This window comes from Cupressus sempervirens, chromosome 1, assembly GCF_028749045.1.
Source record: "Cupressus sempervirens isolate cs-2001-9-10 chromosome 1, ASM2874904v1, whole genome shotgun sequence".
NCBI classification, from domain to species: Eukaryota; Viridiplantae; Streptophyta; class Pinopsida; order Cupressales; family Cupressaceae; genus Cupressus; species Cupressus sempervirens.
In genome coordinates this window covers 545,463,652-545,480,517 of record NC_143118.1, presented here as the reverse complement: position 1 = coordinate 545,480,517, position 16,866 = coordinate 545,463,652, and the positions used below count along the sequence as shown (strand labels likewise).

General features: G+C 37.7%; 1 protein-coding gene across 2 annotated transcripts in view; it reads left to right on the top strand.

Moving 5' to 3' along the window:
- The window catches only part of LOC149578613 (F-box/FBD/LRR-repeat protein At2g04230-like), a 51,855-nt gene that overhangs the window by 23,145 nt on the left and 11,844 nt on the right, over positions 1-16,866 (top strand). Inside the window, exon 3 of one of the 2 annotated variants that reach the window (XM_089830227.1) lies at positions 9,320-9,864. The exons of the other annotated variant lie outside the window; for it this stretch is intronic. Within the exon in view, the coding sequence (XP_089686353.1) occupies positions 9,320-9,339 (20 nt within the window). The 3' untranslated portion in view covers positions 9,340-9,864. Of the gene's footprint in view, positions 1-9,319; positions 9,865-16,866 lie in introns of those variants that run through there. 2 annotated transcript variants of the gene reach the window in all.

The following is a 16,866-nucleotide window of genomic DNA, read 5'->3' as shown; positions in this document are numbered from 1 at the left end:
AGCGATATTCCTCATGGGGTTCCTCTTGACAGAGGGATGGAACATGTTATTGAGCTTGAGGAGGGAGCCAAACCAGTTATGATTACTCCCTATCGTCATCTTAGGAAACATAAGGATGAGATAGAGAAGGCGATTAAGGATTTGTTGGAGATGGGGCATATTAGGCCTAGTAAGAGCCCCTTTGCTTCAGTAGTAGTATTGGTAAAGAAGAAGGATGGGACGATGCGCATGTGCATCAATTACAGGGCACTGAATAAGAAAACAATTAAAAATAGGTATCCCATTCCTAGGATTGATGAGCTGATTGATGAGTTGCATGGGGCATGCTTCTTCACCAAAATTGAATTTGCGATCCGAATACCATCAGATCAAGATGAGAGCAAAGGACATTGAGAAAATAGCCTTCTGATGTCACTATGGCCACTTTGAGTTCATGGTTATGCCATTTGGTCTAACCGATGCATCCGCTACATTTCAAAGTTGTATAAACCAGGTATTCAGGAAGCAGTTGAGGAGATTTGTCTTGATCTTCTTTGATGACATCTTGGTCTTCAGTAAGACCTGGGAGGAGCACTTACATCATCTGGAGGAGGTGTTATCTATTCTGGAGAGAGAGTCATTGTATGCCAAGGAATCTAAATGTGAGTTTGGCATGACTAAGCTCCTTTACCTTGGGCATATCATTAGTGCAGATGGCGTTCGGGTTGATCCCGAAAAGATTAGAGCTATTGTAGAGTGGCCTACTCCCACAAACCTTACACAGCTTAAGGGATTCTCACAGATTGCTACACCCTTGACAAATCTTACCAGGAAAGGAGCCTTCATGTGGACAGGGGCAACACAGAGGTGTTTTGAGCATTTCAAGCAGGTAATGTCTTCATGTCCAGTTCTAGCTCTACCAGATTTCACAAAGCCTTTTGAGCTTCATTGTGATGCATCAGGTGATGGGATTGGAGCAGTATTGATGCAGGAGCAGCATCCCATTGCATTCGAGAGTAGGAAGCTCCGAGGAGTTGAGAAGAGTTATTCTGTCTATGACCGGGAGATGTTGGCCATAATGCATGCATTGGCCAAATTTCGATCATATTTGGTAGGTGGACGTTTTGTGATCAAGACTGATCACAACAGTATTAAATACTTCATGAGCCAGCGTGATCTTAATGACCGGCAACAAAAATGGGTGACTAAATTGCAGGCTTATGACTTTGACATAGAGTTTGTCAAAGGTAAGAAAAATGTGGTGGCTGATGCCTTATCTCGAAGACCTCACTTATGTGCTCTGGCAAAGATTTCAGGAGATTGGAGAGATTGGATTATAGCAGAGTATGTCAAAGATGCTTGGGCTTCTGGATTGATTTCAGGTACCATACAGGATGATCACTATGAGGTGATAGATGGATTGATCAGAGTTCAGGACAGGGTTTATTTGATTCCGTCATCACATTTGAGAGAGGCGATACTGAAGGCATTTCATGATGCACCCACAGCTGGACATTCGGGGGTCTTCAAGACCTACAGGCAGATCTGAGAGCGGTTTTCATGGAAAGGGCTCAAGGATGATGTTCAGAGGTATGTCAGGGAGTGTGTGGTTTGTCAACAGAATAAGGGAGAGCACACATTTCCTACAGGTTTATTACAGTCCTTGCCCATTCCTGATAGGAAATGGGAAAGTATTTCGATGGACTTCATCATTGGTTTACGACGAGTGCAAGGAAGGGATTGCATCTATGTGGTGGTGGACCGCTTGACAAAGTTTGCTTACTTCTTTGCTATTCTGTCCACTTACACAGCAGCACAGGTGGCACATCTTTTCTTTAGAGAGATATTCAGGTTACATGGGTTGCTCAGATTCATTGTCAGCGACCGGGATAGTAAGTTTATGAGTGTTTTTTGGCAAGAGTTGTTTAGGTTGTGTGGTACAGATCTTACACCTAGCACTAGTTATCATCCACAAACAGATGGGCAAACAGAGATTGTGAATAAATGGGTGGAAGGATATTTGAGGAACTATGTAACTGCACAACAAAAGGCTTGGATCAGATGGTTGCATATGGGAGAGTATTGTTATAACACCACTTATCATATGTCCATCAAGATGACTCCTTTCATGGCACTCTATGGTTATGAAGCACCTAGCTTCATGGATTTAGTTTTGGGGGACAGTAGAGTGCCCAAAGCCAAAAACTTATTGCAGGATAGTCAGGACATCCTGAAAATGCTCAAAGAGAATATACAACAGGCCCATAATCAACAGAAATTGTATGCTGATCAGCATCGAATAGAGCGTAGCTTCGAGGTAGGGGATATGGTTTACTTGAGGCTACAACCATATAGACAGTCATCGCTCAAGAAGAGTAGAGCTGAAAAGTTGAAACCTAGATTTTATGGTCCCTACAGGGTGATTCACAAAGTGGGCAAAGTCGCCTATGAGCTTGAGCTTCCAGAGGGCAATCAAGTGCACAATGTGTTTCATGTGTCTAGGCTTAAGAAAGTCATTGGTTAGAATGTAGTGCCTTCTGCAGATTTACCCCCTTTGGATGAGGAGGGGAAGCTTGTGTTAGTACCCAAGGCTATTCTGGACACCAGAGAGAGGAAGCTTAGAAACAGGATAGTGAAGGAGTATTTGGTCAGATGGAGAGACCTGCCGGAGGAAGATTCTACATGGGAGAGTGAGCAGGTTATTTAGCAGGCTGGACTGAGATTGCTTGAGGACAAGCAATTTCAAGGGGGGCGGACTGTAATGTCCCTATTTTAGCAGTTGACCAAGTGTGTGTGCGTTAGCCTTGTTCTACATGGTCCCGAGGGCTAACGAAGGGTTTAGTGGGATCCTGGAGTGTTTTGGCCTAGTCATTTCTAGTTTGGGCCAAAACGAAGTTGATTTACTCAATTTCAGGCATACTTACTATTTTTAGTAAGTCGGTAGGACACAGTGCAGGTCAATTTTGGTGATTGAATTTGATACTCCTCGGTGAGAGCTTTCCGATGAGCTATCACTCGCATTATTCGGAGTCCGATTGCTAATACATTTTAATGCCTGAAGTTTTATTAAAGTAACGTCTAATTTAATTGTAAAATATTAATGTGTTACTTTAATATTTATTTTATGGGGATGTGTACCCAAGGGAGACATAAGGGGTATTTTAATATATGTTTTATATACTACACATCTTTTATCCCACATTGCCCATATGAGTTGAGCGGACCCTTGGAAATAGAATAAAAGGAAGCAATTGTGGCTTCATTAGCCAGGTTGAATATGAGAAGAAATTGGTGTGTGAGTTGCAACTCCGTTCTTGGCATTTGAGGACGTCTATCCTCTCTTGTAACATTCTAGACGTCATTCCCTTGGGGTTTGGCCTTTGGAATTCTTTGTTATTGGCTTCATTATCAAACAACTTAGTTGCATTTCCAGGTACAGGCAGATTTGGTATTTTGCTCATATCTTCTTCACTACTTTTCCGATGCTTATGCCGCTTTGAGGGAATGATATTACGAAGGTGGTGGACTGATTGAAGGACAAAGCACTGTAGCAGCAAGTTCGAAAGCATGGGCTGGAGTATTATGTCAACACTGTTGAAGTAATTAGTGAGTTGATAAATCTGCCATGTATTTGGTTTTATGAATTCTGAAAATAACATTTTATTAGCAGCAGTTCATTTCCACTTTGCATATTATTGTAGTTTCTTTCTTGTTTATGTTGTATGATACCAATTCCATGCACAAAACACAACAAACAAATAAACGTTTGATTTTCGGAGTTATAAGGGGTTTAAAACATTAAACGGAGAAATAAGAGGTTGAATGCAAACTGTTTGACAAAATTTCTTTCAGCAAATTGGTTTAGTTTTTTCGGACATCCAGGGGTGCCCATTACATACCTCTCTCCATCTCAAAGAAACCTTGAGGGCTGCCATTAACTAACACCGAGATACGGGAGGAATCAATACAAGAGAAAATCCACTTACACCAACAACTATTGAAACCAAACTTATCAAGAACCTTTAACAAAAAAGGCCTGTTCACATTGTCATAAGCCTTCCGTATATCCAATTTAATCATCATCCCCGCCTCCTTGTTCAATCTCAACGAATGTATGGCTTCATGGGCTATAATAATTCCTTCAATGATAGACTTCCCAGGAGGAAAACCACTTTGTTCCGAAGAAATAATTGTGGGCAAAACCAACTTAAGCTTATTTGCCATTACCTTAGAAATCACCTTATAAACTTTGTTACATAAAGAGATAAGCCTAAAGTCGTTGAAAGTTTCTTTTTCCCCTTTTTTGGGTATGAGTGAGATAAAGGTATTGTTTAGATCTTTAAACACAAATTCCTTCCTTCTAGACTCCTCTACAACTTCCCAAAGTTCCTGCCTGACAAAATCCCATGCTTCCTAAAAGAAAAGAGCAGGAAACCCATCTGAACCAGGCATTTTATCCCTTCCCATACTGAAGAGGGCAGTTTTAACTTCCTCCATCGACACTGGACGAGTCAACATGTTATTCTGAGTATTTGAAATCAATTTAGGAATACCATCCAACAAACCTTGACAGTCCTCCTTTGAGGCTTCATTGTGTGGAGCTCCTAGCAGATCCTTGAAAAACCTTACAGCCTCACCATAAATTTGTGCTTGATCAGTAATAGAATCCCCATTCGAGTTTTTAATAGAGAAAATCTTGTTGACTGTTCTCCTTTCCTTAACTGAATTATGAAAATATTTGGTATTACGATCACCCTCCTTAAGCCACAATTCTCGAAACTTTTGCCTCCAAGAAATTTCCTCCTTCTGTAAAATTGCATCATATTCTTTCTTCAAATTCAACTCTTGTTGATATAAAGCATCGTCGATACCCGCAGCCATCACCACCTCATTCACTTCCGCCAATTGTTTCTCTAACTTAAACTTTTCATCAAAGATATTCTTAAACACTAGCCTATTCTACACTTTCAGTTGTTCCTTTACAAACTGCAATTTCTTAGAAAACTTGAAGGCAAAGGTGCCTTTACGTTTAGGAGCTAAGCTCCACCATCCTTTAACCAAATCAAAGGAACCATTTTCCCGCATCCACATCTTTTCAAACCAAAAAGGAGCACGCTCCGGTGTTGAATCATTCCTTATACTTAAATAGATAGGAAAGTGATTAGAATCGGTAAGGGGCAAGATGTTAGCTTGGCATAACCACTCCGTGCTGCTCCAATCACCACCCAGTAGAAAATGATCAATCTTCTCAGCAATATTGGTAAATCCTTTCCTCCAATTAGTCCATGTAAAATCTCCATTAGAAAAAGGTAAGTCTTATAAATTATTCATTAGGACAAAATCAACAAACTCCTGATGACTTCTGTTTAATTTCACCACCCCGCCTAGTTTCTCACTCGGAGATAGGATTGCATTAAAGTCACCACCCAACACCACCAGCCTTCTCTCCCACTGTCTCAATTTATCCATCAAGAGTGACCACAGCTGAGATTTAAGGGTCTATTGACATGGCCCATATATGTTAAAAGCCAAAAAACTCATATGTAACTAAAAATAGGAAGTATTCACTAGTTGCCAATATGGACCAAAATCCACAAGAGAAACACAAAATGAAGCCTCTTTCCACAAGATACCTAAGCCTCCAGACGCACCATCAGCATCTACTAGCATACACTGACATGACAAAAGTTTCTTAGAAAGAAAAACACTGCCTTCACCACTTAACTTCGTTTCTTGTAAAAAAAATCAGAATTAGCTTGATCAACCACACGTTTGACCAAGTGCATTTTGTCAAGGGCATTGCAGCCCCTGACATCCCACGATAGCAGCTTCATGGCTTCCGGGAAGAGGTGTATCCTCTTCCCGATCTCAGCAGTTTGCCTAGTTTGCTGCACAACCAACAATGGCAAGTTTGACACTCACCGATTTCGGGCTCTTTTTTTTCTTTTCTAAGACCTTAGGTTTACTAATAACTGATGGTGTCATTCGAATTGAATGCTCTTCTTCAATCACCAACGAATCCATAACCCCACACTCATCTGCCCCAAATTCCTCATCACACAAAAATTCCGATTCAGAAGCCAGGGCATCCCTCCTACGTTCCTTCTCACTATCCAAAAAAGACTCCAGAGTTCTAATTGGGGATATTTGTATATCTTTGTAGATTTCATCTTCCACCCAATCCTTGCCCACTAGTATTGAAGCCACCCCCACCACCTCATTGACACACTCCTCCCTCTATGGCACTAACTCTCTCTCATCTAGAACTTGTTTACCACCCTCACCAACATTCTTGTCAAAGGTATCTGAAACATATAAATTTTGACCTTGAGGGGTATGAACAATTTTTAGGGCATCCTGGATATTAAACTGCTGAGAGTAAGGGGTCTCTATTACAACCTGTGTAGACTGGGCAAAAATTCCACAACTCCCACCTACACCTAGACTGGGACCATCATCACTGGAGCTAATCTCCAAGCCATCAATGCAATCCACTTTTGTTTTGGATCTGTAAATCATTTTCTCCTCAAAAGAAATAGACCATGGGGGAATAATTTCCCTCTGCCTCTCAATGTACTTCATCAAATCCAAACAACAGTTCTCCACTTGTCCTTTCCCTTTACCAATCTGCTCCTGAAGAGTAACATGATCAGCATAATCAGCATCAATGACAACTGCAAATTCCCCTTTTGGAGTGCGAATAGCAATTTGGTCAAGCACAAAATAGCAATCTTGCATCTTAATCAGAATCTAGAATACTGATACAAACGATTCTTTTCCAACGATTCTTTTGATTTAATGAAAACCCCTAAATTATTCCGATCATCTGCAGGGTTTCCTCATCCTTGTATTCCCAGGGTAAATTTTTTAGGTTAACCCAGATCAAAACTTCCTTCACCTTTTTAGTCTTTGGATTAAAATTTGGCCGCCAACCACAAATATAAAAACCTTTTCCATCCAACATGTATGGGCCTCCACTCAAGATGGCCCCCTTATCATCAGTTGTTGGACAAATTACCAGAAAAAAATCATTAGCTAAATGCTTGAGCACCATATTTTCACCCCAGTTAGCATTCAACCAGTCTTGAATTTTCCTTATAGAAGGCCAAGGTCCTAACCATTTCATAAACAAAGCCCTACATTGAAGACGTTTAACAGATTCACTCCAGGAAGGATTTTGCATTGGGAGAGTAGAAACCCTACAAATATTTTTGTTTAAGGCATTAGAAGACATTCCCATTGTCATCGTTTTCTCTTGTTGGACCTGTTTTGGTCGCCAAAACTTCCGTTCAATCTGCTCAAAGTCGAAATGACGAGGTATTGCCAAATCTCCATTAAAACGCTGAGGAGCCTCATTCCCCTTCCTCCCAGGCCTCTAATCATTCTGAAAAACCCAGCCCTATCGATTACTAGTCCATTGTGAAAGCCTCCTATCATTAACATGTATGTCTCGGGGGATGTTAACAAACTGCCTTGAACCTCCACACGCCTCGCCATCAAAGCCAGTCTGCCCTTGTGCCCTCGACTGGAATAACCTATTCCCTTTGACTTTGCCATCTTTGCGTAACCAGGGCACCGTTAGGGCATCTCCACTGAACCCTGGTTTCCATCTCGGAGGACGCCATGCTTGCCTGGACGCCATTCTTGTCATTCATGTAGTGGGATTTGATTATCGTGATTGTTTAATTAAATTGTATGATGTGTCTATATGCTATTTTGCGAAAAGTCGAGGGCGTTGATGATAGTTTTTACCATTTCTATTCTTTTGTGTGCTTTGGCTTTGCATATATGCAGTTTTTTTTAGTTTTTTTATTTCTCCTATTTTGTGTGTATATATTTTTTTCTTTGTAGTAATTGTCATACATATTATGAGCTAGAGCATAGTGTTGAGCCTATGTCTGCGTCGATTCCAGTAGCTGATGTATTTGTGCTTGGTCATTTTACTGAAGAAAATATATCTGTATGCTGTTTATTTCATAGGAGGTGTTCCTAAGTAGATGAGGTTTCTTTATTTGATTTTGCATGTCGATGTGATAACTTTGATGATCATTTGAAATTTGTGTGACATTTTTTTGGCACTAGGAATTCAAAAGATTGAGTTTCGACAAATCCTGCTGTGAGAATGAATTGCTATTGCTGTTATTGGTATATGTTATCTTTAATGAAGTTGGTATCAACTTGTCTCATGGGAATAAGCCCTGCTTGTGTTCATCAAACCATGCTGATTCCGACTGCTTAACTTACATGCAGGTTGTTTTCTAATAATTGTGACTAGTGACAATGAAAATTACAGATTTTGGGAACAAGGAATATCTGGCTTCTTTCCTAAATCTGTTATAAACCACCTTTCAAATACATGTAGCACTTGATCTATTCCAAAATTCTCAATTCATGGAGCAATTGTAGATTTGATTTTTTAAGTTGATGATGTTCAGGTCAGAATAGTAGCAACTTTAAATTAATAAAAGTTTAGGTGTTGATGCATTTGAACTCAAATCTATGCATATGCATTTATCCAAACTGTTCGATGAATTTTCAAGAGTGAAAAAGGTGAAAGTTTACCTCAGATTCATCAAGGGATATTATAGTGGCTGAAATTCCTCAATTAGATTGTTCATCACCTAGATCCAATGAGTGCTAAGTGTTCCATTTATTCTCATGAGAGATGGATTCATGTTGAATCACTACTCATGAAATATGGGTCAATGAGTTTGACTCAAAAATCACACAGTTAAACCTTGATAGCAATATCACAATTTGACTTGCTGTGGAAATTATCTCCTACTTATCAGATTGTTCATGTTATGGTTGATTAATGTCTAAACTATGAAAGAGAAGTAACCTTGGTCCGGATTTGTGCGGGTGTTTGGAAATGGTTGGAGGTGTCAGCACACACAGAACTTGCTAACTCGGTTTTGTAGATCAATGTATTTTTAATCGTACCTTGGTGTTATAGAAATTAACCACAACATTGGAGGCATGTGATGTTCCTTCAGAAGCTATACATAGGTGTTGTGAATAAGCCAATAGGTGGATTGCGAGGAAGATTAGATGATAAAGAGATAAGTATTACTGTGCTATGTTCAATTTTCTATTGTATATATTATCCATATGGTGTTAGTATCAGATTTTTAATGGTAAAATGTATATTGATGCCATGAGCATTGCACTGGCTGTAAAGGCACAAGACATAATCTTTTTTGTGTATACATTTGTGTGCATGTTGAGATTAGACCACAAAGAGATAAGTATTTATGATTATATCTCTTAAATATTCATTATAAATAGTTGTTTCTTTTAGCATTGATAGTTATGAGTTATTAATTTTTTGTGGTTGCAGGGTGCAACAAGAAGCAATGAGATAAATGTTGCTTTGATGATACATATTCACAGGGAGACTACTTGGATTCAGAGTGAGGTTACATCAAATATCTTATTGTGGTCAACAAGTTGTCCCTATTGAGATGGAGTCTCTGTTGAGAGATAATTCCAGTTGTTAATGCATTCTTCTTTGGGAGAAGTTTGAGGTGAAAGCCCTTGGTCCACCCTTAGCATTGAGGCATGCTGGAAATACATTCTTCTCTGGGAGAAATTTGGGTTGAAGGCCTTTGGATACACCTTTTGCATTGAGGCATGGTGGAAATGCATTCCTTTTTGGGAGAAGTTTTAGGTGAAAGCCCTTGGTCCACCCTTTGTGTTGAGGCATGGTGGACATGGATTTTTGTCCAAGAGAAGTTTGAAGTGAAAGCTCTCATTCCATCCTCTACAAGTAGCCATGGTGGACCACCCTTTGCAAGTAGGCATGGTGGAAGTCATGTGTGTAATTCCATGACTTTAATTTTATGTGCTTATGAAATATCTATGGTGAATTATGTTATGTTGACATACCATGTTTTATGTGATGTGAAGTGATCATTGACGTCTTTGGTTGTAGCTTTGTGTGTCTGTCATACTAAAGATCTCTCTCTTGCTAAGAGGGAGTGTTAAAGATTGTAGTTGTGATAGAGATCTTTATCTCTAATTGTATACGACCATTATGGTCATCTTCAGCTGAAGAAGACAGTTGTGATGATGTTTGAAATTATATTATATAAAGAGACACTTGTCATGCGTCATGCGAAGAGGCATGCATATGGAAATATGAAGTGTTGAATATTTGGAAATATGAAGTCTTGTCTTCAAAATTTGAAGAGACCTTTGTATGTAAAATGAAGAGTCTCTATTGAAATCTATTTATGTGATTACTCAGTGTATTGTAAGCAATCAAGTGAAAGTTTTGTACTTGAACATTTTGGTTATTAATAAAAGAGATTTTTGTTGGTGTGGCTGGGTTTTTCCTTTCAAGTGGAAGAGTTTTCCCATGATATAGTTGTTGTGTCATTTTGCATTTATTTTGCTCTTTTTATTGTTGTTTATCTTTATTTCCTGTGCAAAACTTAGTTGCTAGTTCGTGTTTGATTTGAAATACGGGTTCGAAGAACCGGTTTGCCGGTTTGGCAAAATTTTGGAAAGGGTTTTGAGTTCGTTTGGGTTTGTTTGTACAAAAACATGTAAAAATTATATACATATTTATGAAGCCTAGAAGCATAGAGTCTCATAAAAACATATGATTTAATCTTAGTTAATCATTTAAACAACAAAAATACCATAGGCATAAACTTTAAACATGTAAGTTGTAATCATAGCATCATGAATTAAGATCATACCATCATATATTTCAATTAAAAATTTTCAAGTTCAACATCAAAGACTCAACAATAAAAGTAAATCATGATCCATGAATCATAACAGCAAGTTCAAGTATCATTGTTTCAAGTTCAAACTTCGACTAATTATAATGTATAAAATTTTAATATTCATCTTCTTTATCATCATCATCATCTTCTTCTTCTTCTTCTCGTACTCCTTCCACATTAGTTAACTCAACAATAGAGCTAAGGCCAATGGGATCAGCACCAATAACAATAGTATGGGCATCAAGATCTTCAAAGTCTTCAATTGTAAGCCGAGAAGTAGAAGTTTCCAAGTCCACCAACTCTGCATCTACATCCCACCTCTTTGTCTCCCCTTCTTTGTATTCTTTAGTCTTGTGCAAGAGGAGACGCAAGTTGTAATGCATAAACACCAAGTTCTCCGCTCTTTTTGATTGCAACCTATTGCGCTTCACTGAATGGATGAAAAAATATGTGCTCTAATTTCTCTCTGAAGTGGATGAACTAGCAATCTATGAAGACATGACATGTAAAAAATTAAAATAAAATTTAAATATTTATCTTAAATCTTAGAATTTCTAGCAATTTATGAAGACAAAGGAAACTAATAACAATTTTTTTAGACAAAGGAAACTAATAACAATTTTTTTAAAGTTAAACTTGTGATATCACTTTGATTGCAAGGGGCTGCAACGTTTGGAATCTTTGGCAATGGAGGTACCACCAACTATGAGTATCCTTCCTAAACTGATGACGAAGAGCATCATTACTTAAATTTTTGCATCCACAAATTGTATGAACTCATTTATAATCAAATCTCGCCTTTCATCATTAGGAAAGAGTCTTTCAAATGCTGCCTTGTATCCATCAGACACTTCTATGGCTTTATAGGGTGGTAACCTTCCTGGTAGATCAATATATTGGGTGCTATAGTATTTGGGTGTCAATGCATAGGCAAGCAAATGTAGAGGAGTGGTCATTTTGTTCCATCTTTCTATAACAATTGCTTGCAATTGTTTGAAGAAGATCTCTTGAGAATCTTGTTCCTTTTCATTTACAATTTGCTTGATCTTCTCAAGCTTTGAGTCTATGCCATCATAGATCTCTCCAAGGCAAGGCCTATCCATGTCTGCATACCTAAGCATGATCATAATGGGTGCGGTGAGATTTATGAGATTTTCCACACATTCCCACCAATTTTCATCCAATATCCTCTTCCTTATTTTAGTTGCCCTCTTAATGTTGCTTTGCCTCCATATAGCTCAATTGTTGCTGATTACCATATTGGTAAGTGCCTCTTTTACTTGCATAAATTGTCTCAAGACAATTACATTTGATGCAAAACGTGTCTCAGCAACTTGTAACATAAAATAAAGCAAAAACAATACAAATTGTTAGATACATATTTGATAAAAGAATACACATCATTACATAATAATAAAATTAGAAATTGTAAGATACTATTTTTTTTTTTTAAAATTAACTAACTTGTGTTCAAGTTTACTTACCTTCAGCAACTCCAAACGTGAGAACATTCTGAATATCCCTTGAGTCATGTGGTGGTTTGTGATGAACATTTGGATGTGCTCAGCTTTTGCATACACCTCCTTGATCCACTGAATACTCTTCCCAATGTTTTGTAGCATAAGATTGAATGAATGAACTGCACAAGGTGTCCAAAAAATATGTTGGTGTCTCTCTTCAACCAACAAACTGGAAGCTCTACAATTCTTTGTGTTGTCCTTTATGACTTGGACAATGTTTCTTGCACCCACTTGTTCAGTGGCCTCAATTAGGATATTAGCAATAAATGACCCATCTTTTACTTGCCCCTCACAATCCACTGCTTTCAAAATCATTGGCCCTTTATCCAAAACATTGATAAATGGAGGATTTCTAGCATCTTTCCACCCGTCTGAAACAATTGTTACCCTTGTCTCAATCCATGAATCCTTGATTGGCTTCAATTGCTCATCAATCAACTTGACCTCGTCATCCAACAAGGTGGTTTGTACTCTCTCAAAACTGGGATCTGAATACCTTGTAGGTGCTTTATTAGCACTCAACATCTACTTGAAATATGGAGAGCAAACAAGATTAAAAGACAGCCCATTTGCATACAAGCATCTTGCCGCATCAATGTTGACAATTTCCCTACTTTGATTTTGAAATGCAATTTCAAGTGCTTCCTTTCCTTTGTGTCGAATGGGTACTTCATTTTGAGAATCAGGGGCAGCTGAGGGAGTATAGAAGGGGTAATTTTCTTTCACAACATCTGGGGTAGATTTCATTCCTTTTGCTCTTTTCTTATTTTTATTGCCATCAATGGCATTTTGTTTAAGTTCATCTCTCTCTTCAACTCGCTCATGCTCTTCAATATATTTTAATACTAACGAGTTTGGCACAGGTGCATTTTTTTTCCAGGACATTTCTTCACTCCTCTATCAACGTATCCACACAAATGACCCACCACACGATAATATGAATTGTTTCTTTCTACATCACAACCTTGACATTTCCAACGAAAGCCACCACCTCTTTTGAAAGAGGTTGTATAATATCCACATACTTCCACAAAGGAGAATCAAATGGGGGTTCTATTCTTGTGGGATATTGGCATTGCCTACTGAGGAAGATATAGATCCCTTTGAAGCTCAATTTCCTATGATAAGAAATTGTATACATATTGACATATTGTTATTGAGAAAAATATTTTAGGGAATATAATAGCTAGATCTTATTGGCAATGAAAGAAAATTGAAAAAAAATAAAAATTTAAACAAAACATTGAAACAAAAGAAAAATAGAACAAGAACTTACCTCTTCCTACCATTGTATGCTTGCAAAGATGTAGCAATGAGACACATACACTTTAATATAGCTTGCAATCCAATCTTCCAACTACTCCTTGCACAAACTTACTTTTGCTCAATCACCTATTTGCTCACAAAATCACCTATTTGCACACCATAAATGATGTTAGTGTTACCAATTTAACATTCCTCTTAAATTGCTATGTTATATGCTGAACTAAGTGTGTTTTATTTGCTGACTAAGTGTGTTTAGTTGCTGAGAATACATATTACAGAATGAAAAGAATGCAGAAAGTAAGGTACAGGAATCAATGAACAAGAAAATTGATCACTTTTATTCAGAATACAAGTACCAAAACAGTACATTTTTATTGAAATATCCAAAAACTGTTTTGATGAGGTACAAAGTGTTCAAGTTTTACACAGTACTTAAATACAATGCATTCAGATATCACAAGCATTCTTAGCTCGTAACATAATATCTGAATTAAACACATTGTATAAACAGAAAAGTACTAAAAAGAGATAAGAGAAAAGGCATCCATTGCCTGAACAGAAGGTTTGTTGTGCTGAATGTTGAAAGGTTGAGCCCACATCTCCGTTTGGGAGTAAACCTGCAAAAAATAAAAGAAGAGATGGGTCAGTTCATATGAACTGAGCAATGGAAAACTTCCTTGTCATCTATACTCTACTGTTCCTACAACATGGTTATTTAGATAACTATGTTAAAAGACAAGAAGGCAAGAGAGAAATCTGAAAAATAAAACATGTTTATACTAATGAGTTTGTTCCATGTGCAGATACAAGTATGATTTAAGCAATAAGAAGTAATGAATCTTTTACAAAGAATGTTGCCAAATAAAGCACAAATTCCTGCGTTAATATGGTGCTGTTTTATATTTAAGCAATACATCCAACAAGAAACGAAATGAATTGCTAATAATGCTTAAAGTACACAATGGAAGTGCAAGCTACAGGTGGATCAGAATGAACAGCAAGTTAAGGGTATGGAACAAAGAAGATTCAGCAAAGACAGAAATAAGAATTTGGGATGACATCTCATCCTCTTGTTACTGAGTTGAAAGATTTAAGAAGTAAATAAGCTCTACAAGCACTTCAGCAAGTGGCATTTCGTTATGTGCAATCATTTCAGTCTACAAAGAATACTAAGCAAAATAAAGGCGCAAGAAGGAGTTATTTAAGTTTACAGGACAAAAAGAAAATAATCTTCCCTTCCTCCAACTATTTGAAAATGTTATTTCATCAGTTTCCTGAACTGTTGAAATCATTGAGCTTGGATTAAATAATATAAAAGGTATTGGTATGGAAATTCAGATTGGGAGATGCCAATCTGTTTGTTGACTCCACTCAGAAAATTTTGGATTATTTGCTTCAGGAGAAGTCAGGCGCACAGCTGAAACAAGATAGACTGGCTATCCTAGCAAAGAAAGCCAGATTTCAGCTTTTTGTCAAGTAATTATGTTCTTGATCTGAATCAACTGTCTCAGATATCAGAAACTTTGTCATCCTTGACATAAAAGACAAGTGGCATACCAGAAGAAGATTTTAAGAATTCAGGAAGTAAGGAAAATGTAGAGGCCGAGGAACTGCCCCAAGAATTAAGAGATAAGTTGGATAATACTCATACACATATTTTTAATGACAAGATGGGTGATACTGTTTTGGATTAGGAACAAGTAAATGGGATTAATCATGAGAATACAAATCTTGATTGCCAGCCCTCTGCAAATGTGAATGATGGCCATGCAGCAATAAAAGATTGTAGCAGGGCATGATGGATATAGGATTGAGTCTTTAGAAGCTGAAGCTTTGGATGACAGTAATAATGAAGGGGAATTATGATGAACAGTGAGTACTGCACAGAACTAAAGGTAGCATGAAACAGAATAATGCATTTAACAAAAATAAGAAACCAAAATTGATTGAGTTCCCATAATGTATTCAGTCAACTTTCAGCAAAGGATATCAAAAACTGAAAGTGTTACAGCAGCCATCATATATAGAGCCATCAAGATATATTATACAACACACGATATGGTATGAGATACAAGTGATTTATGATATATAACAGCAGTAATACAGCACCAAAAAATCCTCATGCTAGCCGCAGTGCAGCAAATAACAAAAAACCTATACATTATCATGTATACAAAACCCATCAAGGAGATTTTTATTTCCAGCAAGTCCAAAAAGGAAAACACTCTACATTTTCGTGTATGCAAAGCCATCATGTTTTTCTTTATGCATACCCATTAACCATACTCACGGCATAAGGAAGGAGAGATAGCAGCATATAAAGCTCAAGCCGTCCAATGAAGAAAACCCAGATTTGAAAGAGTTTTAATCAGCAAACAAACCTCAAATAAATCTGCAGCTGAAGCAAGAAGTATTGCATCCAAATCTGCAAGAAATAGTATGGCACTCATGGCTCTATAAGCCATCAAAATGGCATCTCACAACAGTAAAATAAGAAGCCGTCCAAGCAACATCAGCAAGCCTCCATGATACTAACATTAAAGCTGAGGAAAAAACGTCTAAAGACTGGACATGAAATCTGCAAGTAAAAATGGCGTCCACAGCTAGCATATGGCCAAGAAAGAAGCCGTCCACCAAGGAAAACGTGCACAGCAGAGTCCAACAACCACGCCAGCAAGAAATGGCGTCTATTCAGCAAGAAACTCATGCCTGAAAGCAGCAGATAAAGGCATCCAAACAAGGAGAAATTCATAACCAGCAGAAATAAATGTCCAACATCCATGGGAAAGAGAAAAATTGCAGAGTTTTTCCATGCAGCTAGGATTTGAAAACCCTCCTTCCTTCCATTGCGTGAATGTAATGGAGCAGAATAGTGCTATTTTTAGTGATTTGTGGAGTAGTTAAGACTAGTTATGCATGCAGTTCGTGATGAGAGCCTATTTTATGCATATTTTGCATAATTATGAGGAGTCTTACATGCTACATTTTTTGGTTATTTGAGGGATCCAAGTTTGGGTTTTTTGTGCATGATTTTGAGGAGCTAGAGGCAGTTTTTCAGTTATCTATCAGTTGGGCAGGTGATTGAGAGCAGTTTTCAGAGGCTTCTTCATAGTTTTCATCATTTTTTGACTGATTTTTCCTAGGGGAATCCGAGTTAGGGTTATGAGTTCTATATATTGTACATTCACCTCATTATGGGGAATCTTCTTTCGGATTCAAATTTTTGCGCATTGTAGATTTTGAGTTGATTGTAAGAGCAAATTTGTAGTAGAGATTTTTTCAGCATTGGTTATGGAGATTTAGTGGTTTTTTCCCATTGATTCTCATGCAATATTGTGAATTTTTTACTTTAATATTGTGTTTGC